The sequence below is a fragment of the Callorhinchus milii genome, unplaced genomic scaffold (genome assembly GCF_018977255.1).
Source record: "Callorhinchus milii isolate IMCB2004 unplaced genomic scaffold, IMCB_Cmil_1.0 Scaffold4, whole genome shotgun sequence".
Taxonomy (NCBI): domain Eukaryota; kingdom Metazoa; phylum Chordata; class Chondrichthyes; order Chimaeriformes; family Callorhinchidae; genus Callorhinchus; species Callorhinchus milii.
In genome coordinates this window covers 50,281,877-50,306,661 of record NW_024704745.1, presented here as the reverse complement: position 1 = coordinate 50,306,661, position 24,785 = coordinate 50,281,877, and the positions used below count along the sequence as shown (strand labels likewise).

General features: G+C 40.2%; 1 protein-coding gene across 1 annotated transcript in view; it reads right to left on the bottom strand.

Moving 5' to 3' along the window:
• epha6 (eph receptor A6) overlaps positions 1-19,681 on the bottom strand; it is a 309,294-nt gene extending 289,613 nt beyond the window's left edge. The window contains exon 1 of the mRNA XM_042334275.1: positions 19,532-19,681. Coding sequence (XP_042190209.1) covers positions 19,532-19,625 — 94 coding nt within the window. The 5' untranslated portion in view covers positions 19,626-19,681. The remainder of the gene's footprint in view (positions 1-19,531) is intronic.
• Between the last annotated feature and the right edge of the window lie 5,104 nt (positions 19,682-24,785).

Sequence of the window (24,785 nt, the reverse complement as noted above, 5' to 3'; positions counted from 1 at the left end):
GAGTGGGGGAGATGGGGTCACAGAGTTTGGTGCGGGAGAGGACACGGGCTGCAGAGTTCTGGATTATCTGCAGCCTGTGGAGGGAGGAGTTGGGAAGGCCGACAAGCAGGATGTTTGCATAGTCGAGCCTGGAGGTGATGAAGGCTTGAACAAGAGTTTCAGCGGCCTGAGGGGTGAGGTAGTGGCAGAGTCAGAGGATGTTACGATTATTACTATAATAACAGTACTATGTGCATTATAATATTATCACTTATGCGAACAGGGCCTTATCTTCACGTGTGACACATGAGTCATTGAGTGAGTAATTGGATGAGTTTGGCATGTGTGTGAATGAATGATTAAGTGTAGCTTGTGCATACATGAGTGATTGTGTGTTATAAGTGGTATGTGCGGCATGTGTTAGGCTAGTTAGGCTTATAGAGTAGCCATGTTGTGAGTGCAGTTTGTACTGCTCTACCACAATGGATACCACAACTGGACTGAAATGGAAACTTGATTTGAAAATGCTGGAGGATAAATATCATCAGTCAGAGGAATTGAGAGTGGAAAGTCCAGGAAAGAAGCCAACGTAACCTGCTCTGTGAAGCACAGAGTTGGTTGAAATTTGCCGCATGCATAAAGACTGAGGATAATGCAGAGACATACATGTCACAGATAAAGAAAAGAAAAACTGCAAAATATGAAGGCATTGAGGATGCATTAGCTACGTGATTTTAAACTCACCAAAAATCCCACCATCGTAATTGATCGTGACATGCTCATTGAGAAGGCCAAGTCTATTGCCAATCAGCTAGGCCTATAAAATTTTGCTGCCAGCAACAAGGCTCTGCGTGGTCTCATATACAAAAACATTAGCGGTGAGGGCAAGTCTGGCTGATATGTATCACTTCGAGGAATCGAAGACCCGTCTCCAGGAAATACTGGGGGACTACCATGTGGACGGTATTTCCAATGCTGACGAGATCGTCTTGATCTTTTAAGTGCCCCTCGGACAAAATGTACTGCGTTAAGGAACAACCCTGTACTGTGGATAAACAACCTAAAGACTAAGTTTCATTTATGGTCACCGCCAACATGACTGGAACTGAAAAGCTACAACTTCTGGTAATAGAAAAGTCATAAAACCAACAATGCGTCAAAAATGTAAAGCATCTACCAGTCGATTATGGGGCCAATGCCAAAGGTGGGATGACACCTGCTATTTTCACCAAATGGGTCCATAAATAAGATGACTACGCTTGGTTGGAAAATAGCAATATTAGTCGATAACTGCTCGGCCCACCTTCAGGTTAATGGTCTGCGAGCCGTTAAGTTAGTGTTTCTTCCTCCAAACACCACAACCTGATTCCAGCCAATGGATCAAGGGACTATTCAAAATCTTAAATACCACTACTGAACACTTTTAGCTTATAACATGTTGGCATCCATCAAGGCCAAGGAAGAGTTTATAGAAAACCTAATGAGGGGAGGATACACAATTTTAAAAAAAAGCCTGGATATTGGTAAGACAGGAGACAATTCAGAATTGCTTTACACGTGCTTTTTTCTGTGACCCATGTGATGGTGACTTCCGTGGATTCACAACTGATAGTCCCAATAAAGATTCTGACAATCAGGTACTATATGAAGCTGATTTGGTTTGCGAATAGTTCATAGATCTTGCTATTAACGTTGATGCAAATGAGCAGAGCACTGAAGATATCATCACCACAATAAAGAAGGGTAAAGAGGATAGCCAACAAGAAGCTGAGAAACCTGAAAACAATGCTGAAGAGTCCAACAATGATAGTATTGTTTTTGTGACATGCAAAGAAATGTGTAGAACGTGTGAAGGATTGCAGACATTTATTGCTCTATTGGAATCATCAAAATAAATGGATGAAGCAGCTAAGTTATTTGGACAAGCTGTAAGTGGTAATCCAAAAAGAACAAGTGTCATGTATGGAACAGTGTATTCTTAAATGACTATCATTCTGAATAAAAACAAATAAATACATGGAAATACAGTGAATGGTACAGAAATTGTAACTGCAGAAGATTAAATATTTGTAAATAAATGGTACAGCAATTGTAATCATAAAGCAATTCTAATTACAGTATTGTATTTGAAACGCATGCAAATAAATAATTCAACATGTTTTTGACTACAATGCATGCATCTGTCTGTCTGTTTCTGTCGATATCCTGCTTATGTCGACAAAATTCAAAATGTCCCTGACATGGGGGATATTCGCTATCTTCTGCTCATGGGATTCAAGTACTGGCATTTTTCAGTGCTGAAAAAAGCCAGTAAATGCCGGGGTCAGATTGTAATTATGCTTAGCCAGAAATTCCGCCTCCCTGGACAGATTCCCCCCCATCCCCACATGGTCTGGCTAGCCTGGGCTTTAGTGTATATAAAAACACATACACATGTGTTCTAAATGTTGCAAACATTACAAATATTAAAACTATAAATAGCAACCTATTAAAGATAAGGCAAAAAATGTGCTATTAGTAATAAGATAGAACCCTCAGTTTATTGCAAAACAATTCCATGCTGTTAAATGGTGGTGTAATATGCCCCAGTACTTGTGTTGAAAATGGTTGTAAAGCTCTCCTGTTCTATCTAGTGATGTTAATTCCCAAATAGTGAACTTCTATAGTGGGAAGAGAAGATAAGGAATTGTTTTGTCAAATCTTGGCAGGGGGACTGGAAAACATAAAACTGATTGGCAACCCATGACAGAAGATACATAAGTAAATGACGAAGCTGTGATGTGGGAGCTAAAGATAGAAACCAGAATGGCAAATGTTGGTAGCAGCAAGAGATTGAGATTTTTCAAAGATTAGCCCTAATGTAGCAAAAATAACTGGACACAAATTTGTACACCAATATACTTTATAGTCCTATCACCTAAAATTGACTTTAAAAATTAAAATAACAGCACTTGAAAATGTGTTCCAGTGAGTAACAAAATCTTAAGATTTCTACTGACTTTAACACTTCAGCTTATTCTCATAGTTTAAATCAAAGTCCTAAAAATAAAATTTATGATTCACATTGTATAGGACATTGCCGTGTGCAAACTGGCTACCATAATTGTTCACAAAATACAGTCATCCACTTTACAGTAAATCCTGAGAAGCCCTTTGAGATGTCCTCCTGGCGTTAAAGGTATTATATGTAAATTGTATTGTATGTCTAACCATTCTTGATCTCAATATCCATCAATGTGTCTAGGCATATTTAACAAATCACAAGCAATGTGCCTTGTTGATGGGGAGAAGGGTAATTGCATTTGAGATAATATAAATAATCATTGCACAATTTCATTAGTTGCAGTGTTAACCTACACAAACACAGATTATACTCAACAGTAATTATCTATGAAGAGGCTCTGTTCCTACCATTACGATTCCCAGACTTGTTTACACCAGTACATTTCCCTTGTGTTATAAAACTCAAAATACTTTCTTCAGACATAACTCAGGATAGAAAGAACAAAGCATATAAATTGTTCAGCTCAGTATTTTGTACAGCTCAAATGGACACAGTGTGAAATTTCATCCACCCACCACTCTACTTCATATTTTCTAACATAAAAAGCACCTACTTGCAGTGTTTGCTAAATTTAAATATACAAGAAACCTATCTATTTATATCTGCAAGTTTCGGCTTAATTTTTTAATACTCGAGTAAAATGGCTATCAGCAATTATAAAGATTGCTGAAGTTCCTTTTATACTTACTTTACGTGTGGACTCGAAATAGCATATTCCTACTGAAGAAATTCCAATTCAGAATGAAACTGTACTTTATTCTGGATTTCTAACGATCAGGCTATTCTCTGAAGATTCTAGAAATCCTTTCCTACAAAAGAGGTGTGAGTCTAACTCAGCTGGCAGCACTCTTGCCTCCAAGTCAGACGTTTGTAAGTTCAAGCCCTATGTCGAGACTTTAAATTCATAGTCCAGTCTGGCATTGGGATGCACTGCATTGTCAAGCAACCATGATCATCTAAATTATATGCATGAATAGTGAACAAAAGCACATTTTCTGGGTGGATAAGAGCATGACAGACCATGATTCTGTGAAGATGAGCTGGGGTGGGATTATTATTTCTATGTTGCTTCCACTTTTAAACAAAAAAAAGGAGAATATATCACTTCCTAATGTGCAGTATCACACTACTTTACGATACATCCCAGGAAGTATGTTGAGACATCTTAACGATATAATAAGACACTACATCAAATGTAAGGATTATTTTATTCATAGTAGTGGTTTAGTTCTACAATATTTAAACTTGTATGTTTCACCAAGTCTCTACTTACAGGAAGATATATTGTAGATCCTTTAAAAATTGCAGAGAAAATAAATGATCCCTGGACTCCAAGCCGTGAACTAGAACAGCTAAAATAACGTCACTGAGAGCAAAGAGGTTAATTGGGCACATGATACTTTTGTATGATACTCAAAATTGTGAGAAAAGCTTTACAGTCGTAGAGAACAACTTCTGTTTCATACAGGCTGTAAAATAAGATGGTGAAAGTTGTTGAAAAGATCAAACATAAAAATGTCAATTAACACTTCATCACGAACTGCAACACTATTCTAGAATTTCTTTGGTGAAAAATTGTATAACGCAACTCACACTACCCAGGATCATGGCTCAGTCAGAGATTTCAGGGAACCTTTTCCTTTTTTTTCTTTTAATTCCCCCAAACCCAAATCTTCACAGAATGCATCCCTCCAGGAAGAGAGTGCGCGTTCCATTCCAAGAATCAAACTCTGGAATTTCCATGTGTAGGCGAAATGCATGGAATTCTCAGTTTGGTTTGGATACTCTTACGGATGGTGATGGGTTTCCACATGTGTCAGATAACTGGCTGACCAAAAAAAAAGGTTTGACAGTCACGTCTCTTACTGCCAACCTCTGCAGTAAAGTAAAATGCAGCAAGTATTAAATTCACAACTTTTGACTTTACAAAAATCCTAATGTGTTATACATTCCATGATTCCAAGGTTTGGTCTCGATTTTTCCCAATTGGTTGCCACCAAGTAACAGTTGCGAGAGCCAGGAGCTGAGTACCACACAATTTTTCTCCCAGTCTTTTCCCCTTTTTGCTGTTTAAGTAGCAGCTATTTGGGAAAACCAACCTCAAACGTCGCGTGCATGCTTGTAACTACTAATATTATAGTTGTCAATTGGAATTAAACCAAAGTTAAGTTAAAATGAAAGTGTTTTTTTTATTAAAGTGCTCAGTAGAATTCTTGTCTGCAAAACACTCGGATGCACTGATGCAATTTGAATGAAAACATATCATTGAATTGCACCTGCATCGGTGCGTTGGCTGTGAGTGACTTTATCAAGATGAAGATAGCAGTTGGCTCCTCTACCTCCCCAGGCAAAAAGTTTTTTTTTAAAAATCTGATGCATTTCATTGGACATTGGATTCTGTTTTGAATGACTTTGAAGCAAAGTTGACAGATCATAAGGAATGACAGTCGAGCTAAATCTGACTCAGCTCATAAGTGATTTGTGCCACTGTGATTCCATTCAGTGCTCCTTTGTTATGGCAATCACGCAACGGGAGTTGTTTTACTGAGTCTCTATATATCGAGTCCCTATTGCAACCAAAGTACTGCAAACTAGATTTGTTATGTTCAAGCCATGTCACTCAAACCTTAGATCAGGTGAATTTCTCATCATGTGTATTCATATTTTTATTAAAACAAAAGGCATAAACTCAAGACAATTCTCTCGTGACTATGCAAGACTGTCATAAACTGATAAATAGTGGATCTCTAAGTGACCGTGGCTCCATCAAGGTGCTGAGTTGAGCTGAACTCAATTTTTTTTAAAAAACATATTTTTTTAAAGATAGAATATAGATTATATATTTACACTCATCTCAGAAAAACATATCAAAGAAAAACGCAACTCATTGTTATCCCATTACAGGCCTCAACAGCCCCTTGAGGCAGCCGGGGGTGAGGGGGGTTGGTGGGGGTTGCCTTTGTGCACCGCACGGGTGGTGGGACCAAGGCTTCCCCTTTGCAGGGCGCAGTTACAAGGTGGGTCGTCCTATACGGTCTCCCCTGACTGTCACCCCAACCCCCTTTGTGGGGAGTGTGAACATGTGAACAACACACAGTATGTGCACACAACTGCGGGAAGCTCCCTTAAAATACACTGGGAACCCCTGACCAACATTCCAGAGTCCGTTCCTGGAAGTTTCGATCATGTTGACGTTGGGTGAGGGTGTGATTGGGTTACATTGTGATGCAATCCCTCCCCCCATGTTTGAATCGCGGCTGACACTCACTGTCGAAGCACATGCATGAATAATGTTCACTTGGGTGAGATATTGTGTAGTCATACAATAACCGAAGAAAAAAAGTCAAATCTCCGAAGTACAAAAGAAAGAGGATGGCAGGGGAAAACAAACTGAGAAATATTGGTGAGAAAATAAAGAAGATAATTGGTGTTTGTCTAAGAGACATCCAGGAGAAGTTGCATGGGGACTTTAGGGAAACAAAATAAAATATAACAAAAACAGAACTATCTGAATCGTATGTTTTAATTCCAACCTTTAGTTCCCTCTACATGTGTTACTTTATAAGATATACACCACTGTGGCTACAGGAAAAAAAAACTAATAGAACAGACAATTATAGCAGCACTACTCCGGAGAGTCAGCGCGGTGAGAAAAACATTAATGACAGAAGGATGCAGCTATAATGTTCATGGAAGGGTATAGCAACGGATTGTGACACGCATGTGGCAAAATAATATCACCCGATTCAGAGGAGACTATTATAAGACTACTCCTAAGGTAGTTTGTGGATTCATTGGTACATAATACTTTAGTATTATTCAGCACAGCTTCTTCAAATCTTAACCAGTTAGATTCCAAGAAATACGTTACTTATGTGCCAATGAAGTTTTATGCTTGGAACAGAATGAAGCTTTGCTCATGGCTCACTGCAATGGCAGTGAATTTAATCGTTTGCTTGGATTGATTTTTTTAATTCATATTTCTTCAGTCTTTTACAATTAATTTCAAACTAATTGCTACTTTTTTTAATAAAAAATCCTGTTTCTGCCTACCTCTATGTATTGTAACCTTATTTTCCATTTTTAGCTCCAGCACTGTACTTGCATTAAGGTTATGATGCAATGTGAGAAAATGGGAACAATGCATTTCCGTGCGCTGGAATTAGATGTGTTCAGACTTCACTGCTAATTCTTTTAGGCTGTTTTAGGCTTCACACTATCTCCAACTGAAAGCAATGCACAGATCATTGGCAACTGCCCATGTTACTTGGGCAGCTTCTGTGGTTCATGAGTGCATCCCTGGGTAACTGAGTGGGAAGCATCTGGCCTCTCCTTGGTGCCTTCCTACATCAGCAGTTCCCTAAATTAGCACAGTCCAAATCATCATAAAAATAATATATAAATAATCTGTGCATTTGATATAGCGCCCTCTCACATCGTCAAGATGTCTCTTCGCAGGATGTACTGTGGATTGACTGTGCATCTTTGTGGGGGAAACGTGACAGGGGAAATGCAATCAACACAGAGTGTTGGGCGTTCCAGCACACTGCACAATCTATTTCACTGCATTCAGTATTTCGCTCAGATCAAACATCAAATGCTTGCGATGCGCACTAAACAAAGAATTTCTTTGCAACATATTAATTTCTCCGTAAACCCAAAGCAGGTGTGTGTCATGGGACAATACCATGCATGTCATTATGCATCAAATACAGAGTCATGTCACACACAACATCAAATGCTGCCAACCCAATAAATTGATCAAAACCAAATCCTCTCCTAAAGAGATTACTTATATTCATTATTAATGATACTGTTGATAGCAGGGATGATTTCAAGGATGTAAAGTAATTGTGCATTTCAAATAAACAACTCTAACATCACTCCCGGTTTGTAACATTCAAAATTAAGAATAATCCTCAACACATCCTCCTTCTTTAAGAAACTGTAATGAAGTATTTACGTTTCCAAGTAAGCAGCCTCTCAAGGCTTATTCACAGAATATTATCTTTAATTCAGATTTTGTTATCCAATGAAATATCAGATTGAGTTAGGACAGTAACGCCTGAATAAAGTTGGAAAGATCTTTAATGGCACTTGAAAATGATTCCTGATAAACTGGAGTGCAACATAGTGGTCGGTGCCCAGGGTTTAACAATTACATTTGGCGACTGCTGACCAAGTTGGGGGGTAAAGATAAAGGGAGATTTCAACAACAACAACAACAACAACAAGATTACATTTGTATAGTGCCTTTCACGTCGGGAGGACGTCCCAAGGCGCTGGAAAGAGTACAGCATTTCAGACCCGAGCTAGGGTTGGGGGTGTAAGGGAGGGGAGGGGAAGGGGGGTGGCCGATGGCATGGTCGAAGAGGAGGGTCTTGAGGCGGGACTTGGAGGAGGCTGAGGAGGGGGTGAGTCAGAGTGATTGGGGGATGGAATTCCAGAAGTTGGTGGCAGAGTGGCTGAAGGCTCTCCCGCCAATGGTGGGGCGGGTGGGTCGGGGGACGTGGAGCAGGCCGGAGCCGGATGAGCAGAGGGAACGGGTGGGATAGTATGGGGTTAGGAGGTTGCAGAGGTAGGGTGGGGTGAGGCCATGGAGGGCTTTGTATGTGAGGACCGGGATCTTGAACTGGATCCTCTGAAGGATAGGGAGCTAGTGGAGTCGGGCGAGAGTGGGGGAAATGGGGTCACGGAGTTTGGTGCGGGAGAGTACACGGGCTGCAGAGTTCTGGATTATCTGCAGCCTGTGGAGGGAGGAGTTGGGAAGGCTGACAAGCAGGGAGTTTGTATAGTCGAGCCTGGAGGTGATGAAGGCATGAACATGGGTTTCAGCGGCCTGAGGGGTGAGGTAGTGTTGGAGTCGGGCGAAGTTACAGAGGTGAGGGAAGGTAGAGCGAGTCATGGCTTGAATGTGGGGAGAAACGACAGTTGAGGTTCGAACAAGACACCTCGGTTCCTGACTGGCGGTGAGTTGAAGTGTGCAACCATGGAGTTTGATGTTGCCAGAGCCTGAGGTGCTGAGGCCCTGGCGCGAGCCAACCAGGAGGGCCTCAGCCTTGTTCACATTCAACTGTAGGAAACATTCAAAACATTCTTCCTTAAATAAAGAACAAATTGTGTTTAGAAATTATACTAATCTCTTCTGAAACCCTCAAATAATGTCAGGATCGTGATCACTCCTCCATCAAATCATTTTTTATTTTGATAAGTCTTCAGGAATTATGTTAATCAACTACATAATATATATAAATAAATTACATATTTTATAAAACAACAATAATTTAATGATGAATATATTACTATTCAGCATTGGGGAAACATATATTAACAATGCATTTGTTGTATATTCAGTTAATGTTTGGATTAATATGTCACAAAATACATACAGTAAATTGTTACTGTACACTCCAGTCAGGCTGCACCAGTGAGTGCAGCAGCAGCATTGTGTTTGCACTGCATTAATCCTATACATGGAGCATAATATTTCTGATTTCTGAACAACCAACAGTTGGCATGGCAGTGAATCACTCATTGCTGGGTGTCCTGCAGTCATTGCTAAACCAAAATTTTGTAAACCTAAAAATCAAAGCATTTAAAATGCGTTCAGGCAGCTTGGAGAGTCCTGCCTTGGAAAAGAGCTGACTCGACTGGAAATTTCTCCAGCAGTCTAGAGGTTGCTGAACAGAGCTGTGTGCATAGGTTTAATTACATGTGTGCAGAGCTGTGTTTTTTCCTAACTCGCAAGCGGTGCGAGAGGCAGAATACATACAGCTGCCCATTTGTTCTGCTCTCAGAAATGCTCAGATACCACAATCAAATAGCATGGCAGAATTTGGACTATTTGTAATGAAAAACTTAAATACAATGAATTTTCATCATCTTGAAAATTCAGCGCTCAATAGATTAAATAATAATGCACTGTAAAATCAAAGATTGTAAAACACGCACCCCAAGTAAACTGGACCTTAAGCACGAGACACAGACAAAATATATGAAGCCTTATTCCCAACAGTTCCCTTTCCAAATTAAATTTATCATCTTACAGAGCACAGTCAGAGTAACAATACTATGGCAACATTTCTCTCTGTCTGCATAGAGGTTTGCCTCAGTCATAGATGGTACTAAATGGTGAGCAAGATCAGACTTTAAAGGCTGCTTGTTTTACTATCTGAGCACGAGATGATTTTTCCACACCATCACTTCACTAAGGTCCAGCTGGAATACAGATTGATCGGTAAATCACCTGTACTTGCCACAAAACAGATTTTCAACTGCATTGACGCTTCTATTGCTTAAAACGTGTAACTATGGTTTGAATTCACTATTCACTACTTTGCAAATTGAATCAGCTTCTAATTTTCTAGAACAATATGGTTATCAAAGAATGAAAGAAAGAAAGAAAGAAAGAAAAAAAGTTACAGTTTTAAAAGTCTAGTTTAATTCAGAAGTAAAAATAATCCTTGTATTTGATGTAGTAACTTATTACGTTGTTGAGGCATCACAACACGCTTCACAGGATTTACTAAAACTGTAGTGACTGTGCATTTCATAGCAAGGACTTCATCTTAAAAAACAAACCGTCTGAGATAAGCTTGTCCATCTACCATGATAGTAACACACAAATAACATCATATTACATATAGTAACATTTGACCATTTTTATTCCATGAGTGAAGGTCACACGTGACAAAGATTCGATCGAGCGAGTTGCACCACTTTGCTCACAGGAAGAATAAATATAGATATCCAAACAACCACAAGATTGAATTACAGCCTTCAACGCACTGAAAAATGGTTTTATTCTTATAAAATGTAATCTGTGCTTACTTTTAAATAAGTTCATTTACACTTTAACCAACCATTAAGCAGTAGGCATTCGAGTGCATAAATCATATGATACAAGTAAAAGGATATTCGAGATAACATATATAGCATAATGCGATCGATAATACTAGATTACTTCCAAAATGTTCAGCTTTGCTTGTTCAAGCAAGAGAGGGAAGTACACAATATAGTATACATCCTTTGGATGAAATGTTAAACTGAGGTCCCATCTGCCTGGATGTTAAAGATCCCGTGGCATTATTCGAAAAAAGAAGTAGGTTTCTCCTGGTGTCCTGGACAACAATCACTTCATGCTGTTTGTGAGACATTGCCTTGCGCAACTGGCTGCCGTGTTTAACTCACAAAAATACACAATCAATCCACTTTAAAGTATACAAAAGGCAAAATACTGCAGATGCTAGAAATCGATGACCTTTCGTTAGACTTTGAGTTCTGATGAAAGGTGATCGAGCTGAAACGTTAACTCACTTTCCTCTCTCCATAGATGCTGCCTGAGCTGCTGAGTGTTCCCAGCAACTTCTGTTTTTATTCCACTTTACAGTATATCCTGTGAAGAGCCTTAAGATGTCAATGATATGATAAGGTGCCATATCAAATGCAAGGATTTTATTACATACAGTCTGCTATACAGTATATTGCCTGAATCAATTGAGAAAATGAAAGCAAGAAGCAAGAACAGAGTTAAGGCAAAGTTAAGGCAGAGGACAAGGAAAACAGATATTTCTCCGATGGGCAAGATGTAGCTAAGGCATTCCCTGAGGACCTGTACTGGAACCTCCATTATTTTCCATCTACATTAATGTTTTCGAAATGGGCACAGGTGTAACAATTCTAAGTTTGTTGCGATACCAAATTTAAGGAAAGGACAAATTGTAAGGAAGGAATCAAGGGGCACAACAACCTAATTATCAAAATGGGCAGCTAAGTAGCATATGCAATTTAATGTTACAGTATCAAATGTAAAGATGTGCATTCGAGGGAAAGTAACGTAAATAGCATGTTAATTGTTATTTAGATGATTATTTGGGGAGGACAAGTTTGTAGGGCTACGGGGAGAAAGCGTGGGAGTGGGATTGAATTGGATAGCTCTTTTCAAAGAGCCAGCACAGACATGATGAGCCTCCACCTGCACTGGTGTATGATACTATGATTTTATGATTCTATGAAGAAGTGTAACGTAAACAGTAAGGTTCTCAATATTGAGGAACAAGAAGACCTGGAGGCCCGAGTGTATAAAATTAGAGTTCAGATAAAAAATTACACAACCAGGCAAATACTAGGTCTTCTATATAGGAACAGAAAACAAAAATAAGAAAGTGGATTTTATGATTTTATATTTTTGTTTTTGTTTGGATTTTTTTCCAGCTTTTTAATTAATATTTCATCTGTCCTAAAGGCATGAAAAAGGAGAGAATTGTTCCAACTCACAAAAGGCCAAGGCAGGAAGTGTCAGAATGATCATGCAAAGATAACACCGGATCATCTTTCTTAGTAGAACATATGCACTTTAAAGATACGTACAACATGGAATTTATTTGCAGTTTTTATGATATAGGAATAAAGACATAAAACAGGAAAACAAAAATAGGTGGATTTCAAAAGATCCACATGTGTGTTGGAAATTAAAATGTCAACTGAATTAAAAACCTTTCCTCATCAATACAACTGGACTTAAAAGAATAATTAATAAGATGTTAAATGAGAGAATATGTTAAAGCTGTTGAAACAACCATGTCATAATAACATACAGATTGACAAGTCAATTTAAAAGTTAAAAAAAATGGAAATTGCTTAATTTGCAATGCCCTGCCAACCGAGAATTATAATGCCAATGAGCTAATCTTTTGTTATTCAAAAATTAGCACACAAGCAGAAATGATTGATTGTTGTTGAGGACAATATACACGCTAATTAATACGACTGAATAAAAACGTCAGACTGTGTTAGCATGCGTTTGTAAAAGGACAGCACTTACGAGAAAAGGAGAGTGAGCACCACATTTTACACCCTTAATTACTTTTTTTATTTTTATGATTATGCAAGATTGGGACTACCACATCAGGCTGGTACCCTTTTCAAATAGCATCTCTCCCCTACTCCCACCATCTTATATATCCCCGATCTTCCCTTACTGACTAAATGTGTCCAATTTCCTCTTGAAATTGTGTCCTCCTGGCGTGAAAGACGCTATACAAATGTAATTCGTTACTGTTGCTGAAATTATCGCTAGCCAAACTATTCTACAAGTTAACAGCCTTCACTATGTATCCGACAGCAGACATTCTGGCTGCCTCCTGACGTGAAAGGCATTATACAAATGTAATTTGCTGTTGTTCTAGCTGTCCTTCATAGACCAGTTTAAACATTCACTTTGCTTCTATGGTCTGGTGGGTAAACTCATTGCCAACCGAGAACTACCCAATGCAACACAAGATCGTATGAGAAGATCTTAATCACCACAACCGAGCCAGTTAGCTTCAGCACAGTATTATTACTGAAAAATTCACTAGTTAAAATATGTATCGGGCCATTGAAACAGTGATCAAACTAAAATGAGAACAATCCACTTTAAAAATTGTTTGAAGTATGATCCCAGGCCCCCTGAGTTGAGTGGTAAAACAAAAAATGAAAAAGGGGGAAGCTGGATCGGGGTTCTGCGACTAACATCACGATGGGGGGTAGGGGATCAAAATCCTAAGGACAGCTCGGTTTAGCAAGCGGCACAATTTCAGGATTTCTGGAAGCACTTGTATTTTTTTCCATGTTCGTGTAGGTTTTGAAGCCGCACGATCATGACTATATTAAAAATATATTTTTCTCCATTCCCACTTCAGGGGAAATCGCCTTTTACACTGCCCCCCCACACCCTCATCATTGTCAGTTGGGCCTTCAGTTATTCTGCCCTCACCCTCTGGAATTCCATCCCCGAATCTCTCTGCCTCGACTGTGCCTTCGGCCACACTTCCACTCACCAAACCTCCACCCCTCGAGTCCAACCCCCAGCTTGGATGCAAACCCTTAACTGTCCAGCGGCTTGGCATGTCTTTCCCACATGAAAGACGCTGTATTAATGTAATTTGTTGTTCTTGTTGGTGCAAAGCTCGCAAATTTGTGTGGACAATGGTAACTAACTCCCGGCACATTATATTGGGACACAAGATGCAATGAGTTCATAGACCAGTGTGTCAAGTATATTATTTAACTGCCATCACACCGCTGCTATTATCACTACATTTTAAACAGAACTAGAAAATTCTAATTTCTTTTCATTCCTAGACCATATTGCATGACGCAAGCTGACTAAAACAAGCATTTTCTCTCTCTTCTGGTCATACGATTAACATCCCATTTTGTGATTCGTAGGTTCACCAAGAAAACTGTTTCGCTTTCAAAATAGGTCAGGATTCGCTATTAACAATAAATTCGGAAGGACATCCCAAATACTGAGAGATATGACTAAAAGAAGCATTTTTAAATGTTCTTGAATCCATAGACAACACAGAATTTCCCATTATGAAAAAGTACTGGTTAGCAAATCATTTTGAACTGTAAACTGAATGTGCCTCCATCTTTTGGAAGTGAAAATTGATATTTTGTAATACATTCTTCTACTTATAGAACTAAAAGTTTTTTTTATAAAATTATCGATTTTACTAGTCTCTTAAGTCAAAATATGCAGCTTCTCTTCCCTGTGAACAATGATATATACAGTGTCTTACCAAAATTACATTATGAAATGTGCGATCATATCCTACAAGTAATTACTGGGCTTTCATCCTGTAAAATTATTTTTTAAATAATTCCATTGCATTGCCAAAAATTATAGAGGCACTTCCTAGAAACGCATATCATTTGTGATACAACAGGAAGGGTTGTAAACATCATGTTTCAGTTTTTGGACATTTCATAGGATTATTTGAGTGTACTTCTCAATATTATGATCAACCATAATAGAAGCAATATATTCTATGCTGTATGCTGCTGTCAGTACCTCATTCTGCAGTACTGTACTGTAACACCAACATCAACCTTTTCACCAGTGCAAAGTTATATTTAGGTCTGAATAGGAATCAGGCTGGATGGCAAGAATATACTTGAAACTGGATAGTATTAACTTAGCTTTCTGTTGATACCATCGGCTTCATATTTTTCCTTAAATAACATTCAGCAATTATGTGACACTCTGAATGAAATAGATATGAAATGAAATAGATACAATTCAATAAAGATAAAGCTAAACTAAAACCAATCAATCCTCAATAAACAATACCAACTAAATGTGTAGACAATGAGGCCACTACTGCTGACACAAGGCGTGTTTGGTCAGCAGAACTGCTTTCTTCTTTTTAAACACCGTTTTGTACACTGTTACAACTGGAGAAACTGTTAAGACACTGTAAATGTAAGTTCAATAACTAACTTTATTGTTGACAAGTAACTAAAGAAATAGCTAACTTTAACAGTTAACTGTGTATTGTTGTGAAAAATATCAAGTTGAAAGAAATAAATTAGACAAAATAATATGGCATATATTAATGTTATTGAAAAAGCACCATCAAAATTAGGAGAGGAGATGCAAGAATTTAGCTTGAGTCATCATAATCATTTATAAATGATATATTTAACTTAAAAGCCTCCTCATCCATGTAATAATATTACTAAAAAAAACTCCACATCCTATTCACCATGAGTGGTTAAATTACTTTCTATGTGCACCCAAGGTTTATTTTAATAAAATTCAGTCGTTATGAACTGTCCACGCTCCTGTTAATTTGTATACTGGTGTGCATTGGGACTGCGCTACTGGCTCTTTAGTAACAATTTAAAAAATGGTTTCAAGGAACCATATCTAAGTGGAGGCCAAATTGATTTGCACTACTTCCATTTATACAGCAGTGGTGCAAATCAATGCCCTGCTTAAACAAGGTGGTTTCGGCATCCAGGCGCCAGAACATATCATTTCCAAAATGCTCACACAAAATGCATTTTTTTTTAAACAATGATTTAAAGTGCTTCTTGCGCACTATAAACTGGGCATGAATACGTTGCTTAACTCTTCTCCATACCATTCCAAAAATTTGGATTATGTCCTCAGCTAAATTTTACAGTGTTTTGTACAGGGATGCTACTCTGTACCGCTTTGAGACATCTTTATGATGAGATAAGGTGGTATATCAAATTTTAGGATTATTATTATAAATTTTAATTGGCTCAATGCTGCCTAACATCACGGTAAATAGATTATAACTGCTAAACATCCCCACTCCGCTCACAAGTACTGAAATCTTGCAATTTTTATTTTTGTTGATCTTTTTGCCAGAACTATTTCCCCAAATGTCTTGACGTGTTTTACCATAGGCAAAAGGGTAAATTATAATGTACCAGTGAATTTTATTTTGAAACAAAAGTATCTGATATTTACAGCGAAATATATTTTAAAAAAGCTATAAACTTCTGTTGTGCGTCTTATTTTTCCTATACCATAGACAAAGGCCAAGAATAATGCTGCCGTGGGTTGGCGATGGATTTGCTTGCACTTGCCCAGTGAAAGTATATCCGATCTAACGTCTTAGTGACCATTTCAAATCCATTTAGTTTCTAGTTTGATTTGATGATTTGTGCATGTATATTAAACCTCTGAGCAACTGAAGACGCTTTACGTCTATCTGTGAGTAATGAACCTGGGGCCACACTTTGCCAAATCATTGCAACTGATTACACTGTATCAAAATAATGACTGCAGCAAAATCAATCAAAGGCAGCTTGAGAGTAAAACAACTTCTAGACAACTGTAACTGCTAAATATATTACACTTCAGTTCTTGCAATTAAACATTTGTTTAAAAATATACTACATTTAAAATCAGCAAAACTTTACTCGTTTTCAGTGTTTCAGCTTACTCTAAATCTGTGTTAATTGTTTTTGCATCATATGCAGCTGTGCTATAACTGCATGTTTTTATTCTCAATATGTTTATTGATATTACTTATTTATTTTCCCATCTATAGTTCCACATAGAAATACATTATACACGGTTACTTGTCAAGTTTATATACTACATTACTTTGGTTTCCCCAATCTACTTCAACAAATCTCAAATAATATTTTACTGCATTATGGTATGTCTTTTTCATTCCCATATGTTTACTGGGGTATTTTGACCTTAATTAAGTAACGTATATGCTGTGGCTTATCTTACTCTAAAAGCTTCTTTTCTGTGTTCCCTTTGAGCTATTAAGATTGTCAAAAAGACATTTATTAACAAATTAACCTCCAATAGTTCATGCGATTCAGCAAAAGTGATACATTTACAGTCGTGCTTCCTGATACAATTGCGCATTTTATGTTTTGCTAAACTTCCATGATTATTAACAAAATAGGAAAAAAAATATGAATGAAGGAGATCAGCAATAAAAAAACAGTAAAACACTGGAAATTCACAGGACATTGATCAGCATCTTAAAAAGAAACTGAAAAGTCTTGCGTCTGGCGATGGGTCACATCTACACCATTAACCAGCTTTCTCTTTCAGGTACTGATTTATGTGGATTTCCAGAATTTCTTCCATTTTAAAACATGCTCTTGCACGTCCTTCAATAAAGTTAATGCAACTAGCTATTGTTATTTGATTTATTCCAGATCCTATTTGCTGGGATTTGCTTTATATCAAATGGAGTTACTTTGAAATTTGGTGGCATGTTATGCTTTTGAAGTGCAAGAAACTTATTGCTAACCCTTTGCAGTTGTGAATGTGCACTCTTTATTTCTTAAAAGTTTTATTAATTATGTCATAATATTTAATATTTATTATTTTTATTTTAAAATGTTCTAACTTTACAGTGAAAGAAGCGTTGGGTATGAAAATTTGATTTAAAATGGTCAGATTACGTTGCCAGTTCACATTTTTTAAAAGGACTAACTCTTAACACTGTTGTAATACCGCCTTCAAAATACTAGAAGACTAAAATCTTGAAAGCAAACAATATTGCCGATATAATCATAATAGATATGAATTGCATTCTGTTTCATGTGATTATTAATCTGGGCATTTTAGTATATGCTTCAACACGCATTAGCCCTCTCGAGCTGATTGTTTATTGTTGCAATGTTTATCAATCAATGGTCTTAAAACACTTTTTTTTAAAAAAACGATCTTTATCCTTAAACAGCAGTGATAAAAGTTTTTCATCAACTTCACGTCTGAAAATGGGCTGACGGATTGTCACATTGCAGGATTTATGGGCTATCCTGACAGGTACTTTTGTTATCTTTCTACAGTGGAGTTTGCAGCATTGGCCACAACATAACTAACCCAAATACCCCGATAATAAAGATTTCTTGACCATCGAGCACTGGGGGCTTGTGCTGCAGCAATTATTTACCGAAAAGGCCAGAAGAAATCCTGCCCCAGCACTATCGAACCAGAGAGAGATTAAAATGCCCCAAATAAACGGTCAGCTGCGTAGGTTTCAAAAGAAATCATAAAATGCAATGATCTTGAGGTGCATTTGAATTTGTGCGATACGATATGAAAAGTGGGAGACAGACAATACTGTAGACCTGGAGCCGGCGATACAGTGTAATGCACTAACATTGCCCATCTGTAAACCCTGAGCCTTGTTGCAGCCGGTGGGTGGGAGCGAATAGTTTCCATGCGGATTAAGTGATACTTCTGAGAGATCCCCTGTTCGGAGTAGGACTTTGCAAACGCCAGAGTTTGCACAGCTTCGTGCCATCGCCACAAAAACCCTGACTCGGTGTGAGCGTCTTTTTTTTAAAAAAAAAAATTGAAAATGAAATAAACGGACGAGGAGCAAATGTGCCGCTGCAGCAAAACAGGTGGAGTTTCTCTTTTTTTTTGTTGCCCGACACTGAGATGCATCCACAATCCGCGCATTTAACGCCGTGTTAGTTTGGAAGTGCTATCCGGCGGTGCTGCAGCGCCTGTGCTCCGGTTAGTGAGAGAGGCTGAGGTTTTGGGGGGTCTCAGTGGAGCAGTAGTTCCACAGTCGTGTAGTTTAGTTCCCGTCGCTGTCTCGGGATCCCGATCCTGAATTCCGCGCAATACTTCAGCCGGACTGTTAACACGGGACCGGAGAGCCGGGCAGGGCAGGGCCGGGCAGGGCAGGGCAGGGCAGAGCCGGGCAGGGCAGAGCCGGGCAGAGCAGGGCAGGACAGGGCAGAGCCGGGCAGGGCAGAGCAGGGCAGAGCCGGGCAGGGCAGGACAGAGCCGGGCAGGGCAGAGCCGGGCAGGGCAGAGTAGAGCAGAGCCGGGCAGGACAGGGCAGGGCAGGGCAGAGCAGAGCCGGGCAGAGCAGAGCAGAGCCGGGCAAAGCCGGGCCGGGCCGGGCAGAGTAGAGTAGAGCAGAGCGGCGATCAGAGTGAATGCAGCGCCCGTGAGGAGCGGGGCGGCGCCTGGCCGCGGTTTCGTGCACCTGCTGCCGCTCCGATTCAGCCGGAGCGTGTGTGCGTGTGTGTGTGTGTGTGTGTGAGAGAGAGAGAGAGTGTGTGAGCGTGGTGTGTGTGTGTGTGCGGTGTCAAAAGCCATTTCCAACCATCGGGCTTCAGTGCATCAGCATGCACCGGCTTATCCGCAAACGACTCTGGCGAAGTTGCGACAGCGGGCGGGCGGGCGCTTACCCTGGTTGGAAAGGTGAGCGGCGGCGGTGGCGGCGGCGAGGAGGCGCTGACAGAGCAGGAGGCTCGAGAGGCTCAGTCTCACTCTCGCGTTCATCTCGGGGGCGCCGAGACCAGGAAAGCTGCTCCCGATAAAAACTCTCGCAAGGCACCAGGTAAAGGAACTCCTCGTTCGTCCTTTTCTTCTTCTTCTTCTTCTTCTTCTGGTTGTTGTTGTTGTTTTTTTGGGGGGGGGTTTCGAAAAAAAACAAGGCACGAGAAACACATTTAACGTAAAAAAAATAAAATAAAATGTTTTGAGAGGGAGGGAGTCAGTGCGGCTGCCCCGCGCTCCCGGGCTGACAGACTGAGGCTGGAGCCATCGCCACAGCGATGGGGATTCAACTCAGCAGCAGCAGCAGCAACAACAGCAGCACCATCCTCCTCTTCCTCCTCCTCCTCCTCCTCTTCCTCCTCCTCGCTCACACCAGCCTCAGCTCCACACGCAGTACACCAGTCAACACACACACACACACAGACACACACACACACGCAGACACGTCGGGGTTAAACTGACCCCTTTTTTTTTCAGGGAGAAACGCCAGAAATAACGCACGCAAATCGCCTCCGAAGAAAATGTCCGCTTTTGCATTAAAGATTCATCACGCCACGGGTTTATTTTTTTTTTTTTGGGGGGGGGGGGGGAGGGGGGTTGTGGGGTGGCAGAGACGGACTTTTTATAGCAATTTTTTTTTTAAAAAAAGAGAGAAAAACAGCAACTCAATGTGACTGTCCTTTTCCTCTCAGGCGTTTGGCGTCTGTCAGAAAAGTAACAGCCATATTCCCCCCCCACCCCCCGCCCCCTCCACCCTCCCCCCAACCCCCTCCAGCAGCTCAATGTCAGGAAGAGTCCCCGATTTTGTTGGGATGAAGCGTTGGGAATTTTCCTGGCACCTTCAGCGATCCATCGGTTGCTTTCCCATCGATTTAGTGCGAGAGAAAGAGAGAGAGAGAGAAAGACGGCACCAGCTCCACAAATTGTTAACTTTAAGCGTTTTTTTTTGGGGGGTGGGTGGGGGAGGAGGGGAGAGAAGGGTTTGCAAACGAAAAAGCTCGCGGAGTCTGTGGGAAAGCCACTGAGTGCTTGCAACTTGCTGCCACGTTATCATATGGAAGGCGAGAGGTGGTTATCTCCCACCCCCACCCCCCACCATACACTGAGAATGGCAGAGAAACCAGTGAAATGTAGTCTGTTTCAGGACGAGAGGGAATATGAGGTGCGACCCGGGCTGGAGCCAGACAGACAGACAGACAGACAGCCAGACAGAGCCAGGTCAGATCAAATCAGAGAGCTGACACTGAGCACTAGGGGGTGTAAACAACACGCACAAAACACCAATAACTAATCCTAATCTCACTCTTAAACAACACAATTACTGCACAGTAATGCTACTTATGCAGTTGGTCTTACTACAATATTTACTCCCGATTTTTTTTTCCGGGAACAAACATTTTGTGGTGATGGGGAAACTGTTGCCGGTGCCAGTTGATGCAGCAGATGCTGTGAATGTTTATCTGACCCAAGTGAATGCAAAAGGGGAAATGTGAATAAAATACAGAGAAAGAGAAGAAAGATATCGTCTGAGCTGCTGCCTGGGCTCGAAGGTGGTTCGTTATCAGCTCTCAAACTGGTAAAGCACATCGAGGTGAACAGAAAGAGCCAATTCTAAAGTGAGGTCTGTATTTTCCAGTCTCACATTCTACATCTTTTCTACTTTCCTCTAACTCCAGATCTACTTTGTCTCTCTTTCTCTCTCTCTTTCTTTCAGCCATTCAAGTCACCTCGTCCCTCCTTGATTTTTAAAACAAAGTTAATAGCTTTATACTTATAGAACTTATCTGAAATGAATTTATGTTAAATCTAACTGTCAATGCATTGTCATTTCTCCCACTGGACTTTGTCTTTTTATTTTAACCCCATTTAATCCTACCTATAAAGTAGCAGGACTTGTCCAAATCAACACCGGGATGTTTTTGCATGGCTTACAATGAAGTAATTTCACGCCAATTTGTTAGTTGAATACGTACGCTCGAATACTTGAGCTGCTGCACTCCCCATGTGCAAGATGTGAGTAAGACAGCCTGAACAGAGTACCTTCCTGGCTTTACTGAAAGGTTACTGTTGAGTCAGAACTTGTGGGAAGTAAGATATCTGCCCGGGACTCTGTGGACTTCGCCACTAGTGATTTTGATGTGAATTGGAAATGGATATAAGGCAATATCGCGTATCCGTGTTCCTCATCACACCAGCAGGGCAAGGGCATCAGCCCGATACCTGATCATACCATCCAGAGTAAGACGAAGTGCAGACACACACACAGGAACCAGACAGTCGAGGTGTCGGGCTCTCTGTAACACATCAAACCCACCCAATCCTTTCCCCCCAAATCAGCTTTCAAACCCCAGATTCCGTGACCAGCCTGTGAGACCCTGGTTTATACCCTGACCCTGTCCTGGCCCCGCGAAAGTTATTGGTTTAAAGCCGGGATAATATTCTGCAGTAACCCGGGAGGGAGGGGGGGGGGGGATGTTGCAGAGTGTAGCATTTGATTAGATCGATGCACAACAAATCACATACAGCCGGTCCTCCCCGCAGGACGTGTGGGGCGCGTTTGGGACGTGAACAAGTGGCGCGGAGGCGCCGCTGTTATGTTAAACATCGGTTCACGCCTTTATAAACACAACCAGAATGGTATCAGCGATCCCCGGACAGAAAGAGCCTGGCCCTGGGCTGTGGGTTACAGTGTCACAGACAGGACGGTGAATCAACGTGCATTTGGGATATGTTTGCGGACGCCGTCTCCCTGTCTGACAGAGCGATGGTCTGCGGATTCATTGGCCTCTGTTAGTGCTGCAGACTGTGGTCCGTCAGACTCGAGTCTATTTTCTGAACAGACATTGCATCTCTCTCTCTCCAACCCACCACCCAACCTAGTGCTGGGGAGATCAGAAAACTTTGCAAAAACCATCTCGTCTCCTCTCTCTCTCTCTGCGTTATTCCGTTTGCAGTTTCGAATCCCGTTTTATTTACCGCAATCGACGAGGAATGCGCGGCATTGCTGTGCGCCTGATCAGCTCAGTCTTTTTTTAAAATATACATTTGTTATTCATTCCCGTAGTATCACATTTGCAGGACATCTTCCTGACCGGTGTATATTTATTTGAACCGTATTCACGTAACGATGTCTTATTTTTAAAACGGCTTCAAGTTGCTGAATGCAGCTTTGTGCTGCACCTGCCCGAGAGTCTGCTCTGTACCAAGTGCGTTCACTTTATACGAAGCGCATTTTAACTCCAAGTTCCCTGGCATTTCGCAATATATCAGGCAATATCAATTCACAGCGCTTCCCTCTCGCTCTCCCGTTGTTTATCGCCCATTTGACTGTGTTGACTGCAGTGATTGTTTACTTGCTGATCCTGGTTCAGTGGATTGGTGATAAACTCCCACTAGAGGGCTTCTGGAATTAAATCCAATTACTGAGGTCTAACGAGGGAAGTTAAAAGGTACTTTAGCTCACGGGAGGCCCTGCACCTAAGGCACCATTATCACACAAATTTTAATAAAAGCGAGGGATGGACCCAGCTTAATACACTGTTGGCTGAAATCTAAAAAGAAACGAAACCAAGCCTGTGCACGATTTGAACACTGGAATATTTAAGGTATGGAGAACAACAGCAAACATCTCTCTAGGTATCCAGGTCTGGATTCTAATCAGAGCTCAGCTGCAGTAAATCGTTCTCGTTCCCAGTGAAACTCATTAGAATCAGACCTCCCCACATCTGAGCCACCAGTCAGGGACACAACACATCAGCAATACCCAATGTGAGAGGTCACCTGGGCTCAATGCACTGGATAGATACATCAGCAAAAAAATAAATTTGTGGAGGGACGACTGTTCTTATCAATGTTTTATTACTGCTAAATAATAATAATCCTTGCATTTGATATAGCGCCTTATTACATTATCAAGATGTTTCAAAGCGCTTCATAAAATGTCACTGTAAAGTGTTTTTAGCTATTTTGTGGGTGAAATGCAGATAATGGAAACTTGTAGTTTATTATAAACCAAACGCAAATACACAGCGGGAAGATTGGGAAAATGCTTAGTTGGATAGGTCTCCAACTAATATCTTAAGTTAATTGAATAATTTAAATAGTTTTTGTACAGTCCTCTCAGCCCGCTCACAATTTTTTTAAATAGATTTTTGCACACGGATAGGCAAGGTCTCATGAGTTTTCTTTATTAACAAACATCATGCTTAATTTAACTATCACATCAAAAATCTTATCCTCTGTACACTTATTGAATAAGAACATGCTACCACTTCCTTCTGATGTTTAAAGTATTCTCTAGACTGTGCTACTATACATGAATTGTCAACCACTGTCTCGTGCAGCAGACAGCCCCCAGAAAGTTATGAATAAACAATGCAAGAGGGAAAAAGGAAGTTACAATTCAAATTGAAAGAATAAAACATGTTTTCTTTTCTTCAGTAGTACAAGGCTTGAGGTTGGAGCAGGGGGTAGCTAGTTGATGTGGCTAACTATCAATGATTGCTGTTGAGGATTGTCTTTCCTATTTTAGGGAAAGATTCAATCCCAAGGAACCCATTAAGTGCGGCTGGATTCTGCTCCAATTTGACTCTGAGGGAAGCATTGCATTGTCAGTTCACCTGCTTCAGGTGAGATGTTAAACTGTTAAGCTGATGTCCCCTTTTTTGTTGAGACGGACATTAAAGATCCCATGACACCATTTGAAAAGAGAACTCAGTTTCCGCTGATGTCCTGGCCAGCAATCTTCCAGATACAATTCACTTCAGTTTGTGGGACATTACTGTGTTCAAATTGGCTTCTGCGTTCACCTATAAATACAGTCACTACACTTTACAGTAAATCCATAAAGCACTTTGTGGCATTGACAAATATAAGGCAATATATCAAATTCAAGGATTATTATTCTTCACATCATTTTAAATTTTGTGACCAGTTTCAGCACTGTAATCAGCAAAATCTGCTCTTGATTTTAGAGGGTACTATAAAATCAACCAATTTACTGTCAGTTTACTATTATCTTACTGAACCTGCAGAATGTTGCAAAATATATCATTTCAAAACAATTGCTATGTAATTGTAATACTCCTCCATAAATGAGGGCAGAAATTCACTGTTATTTTCTGGTCTCTTTTGTATCAGTTACCGATCTTCAGAAATAGTTAA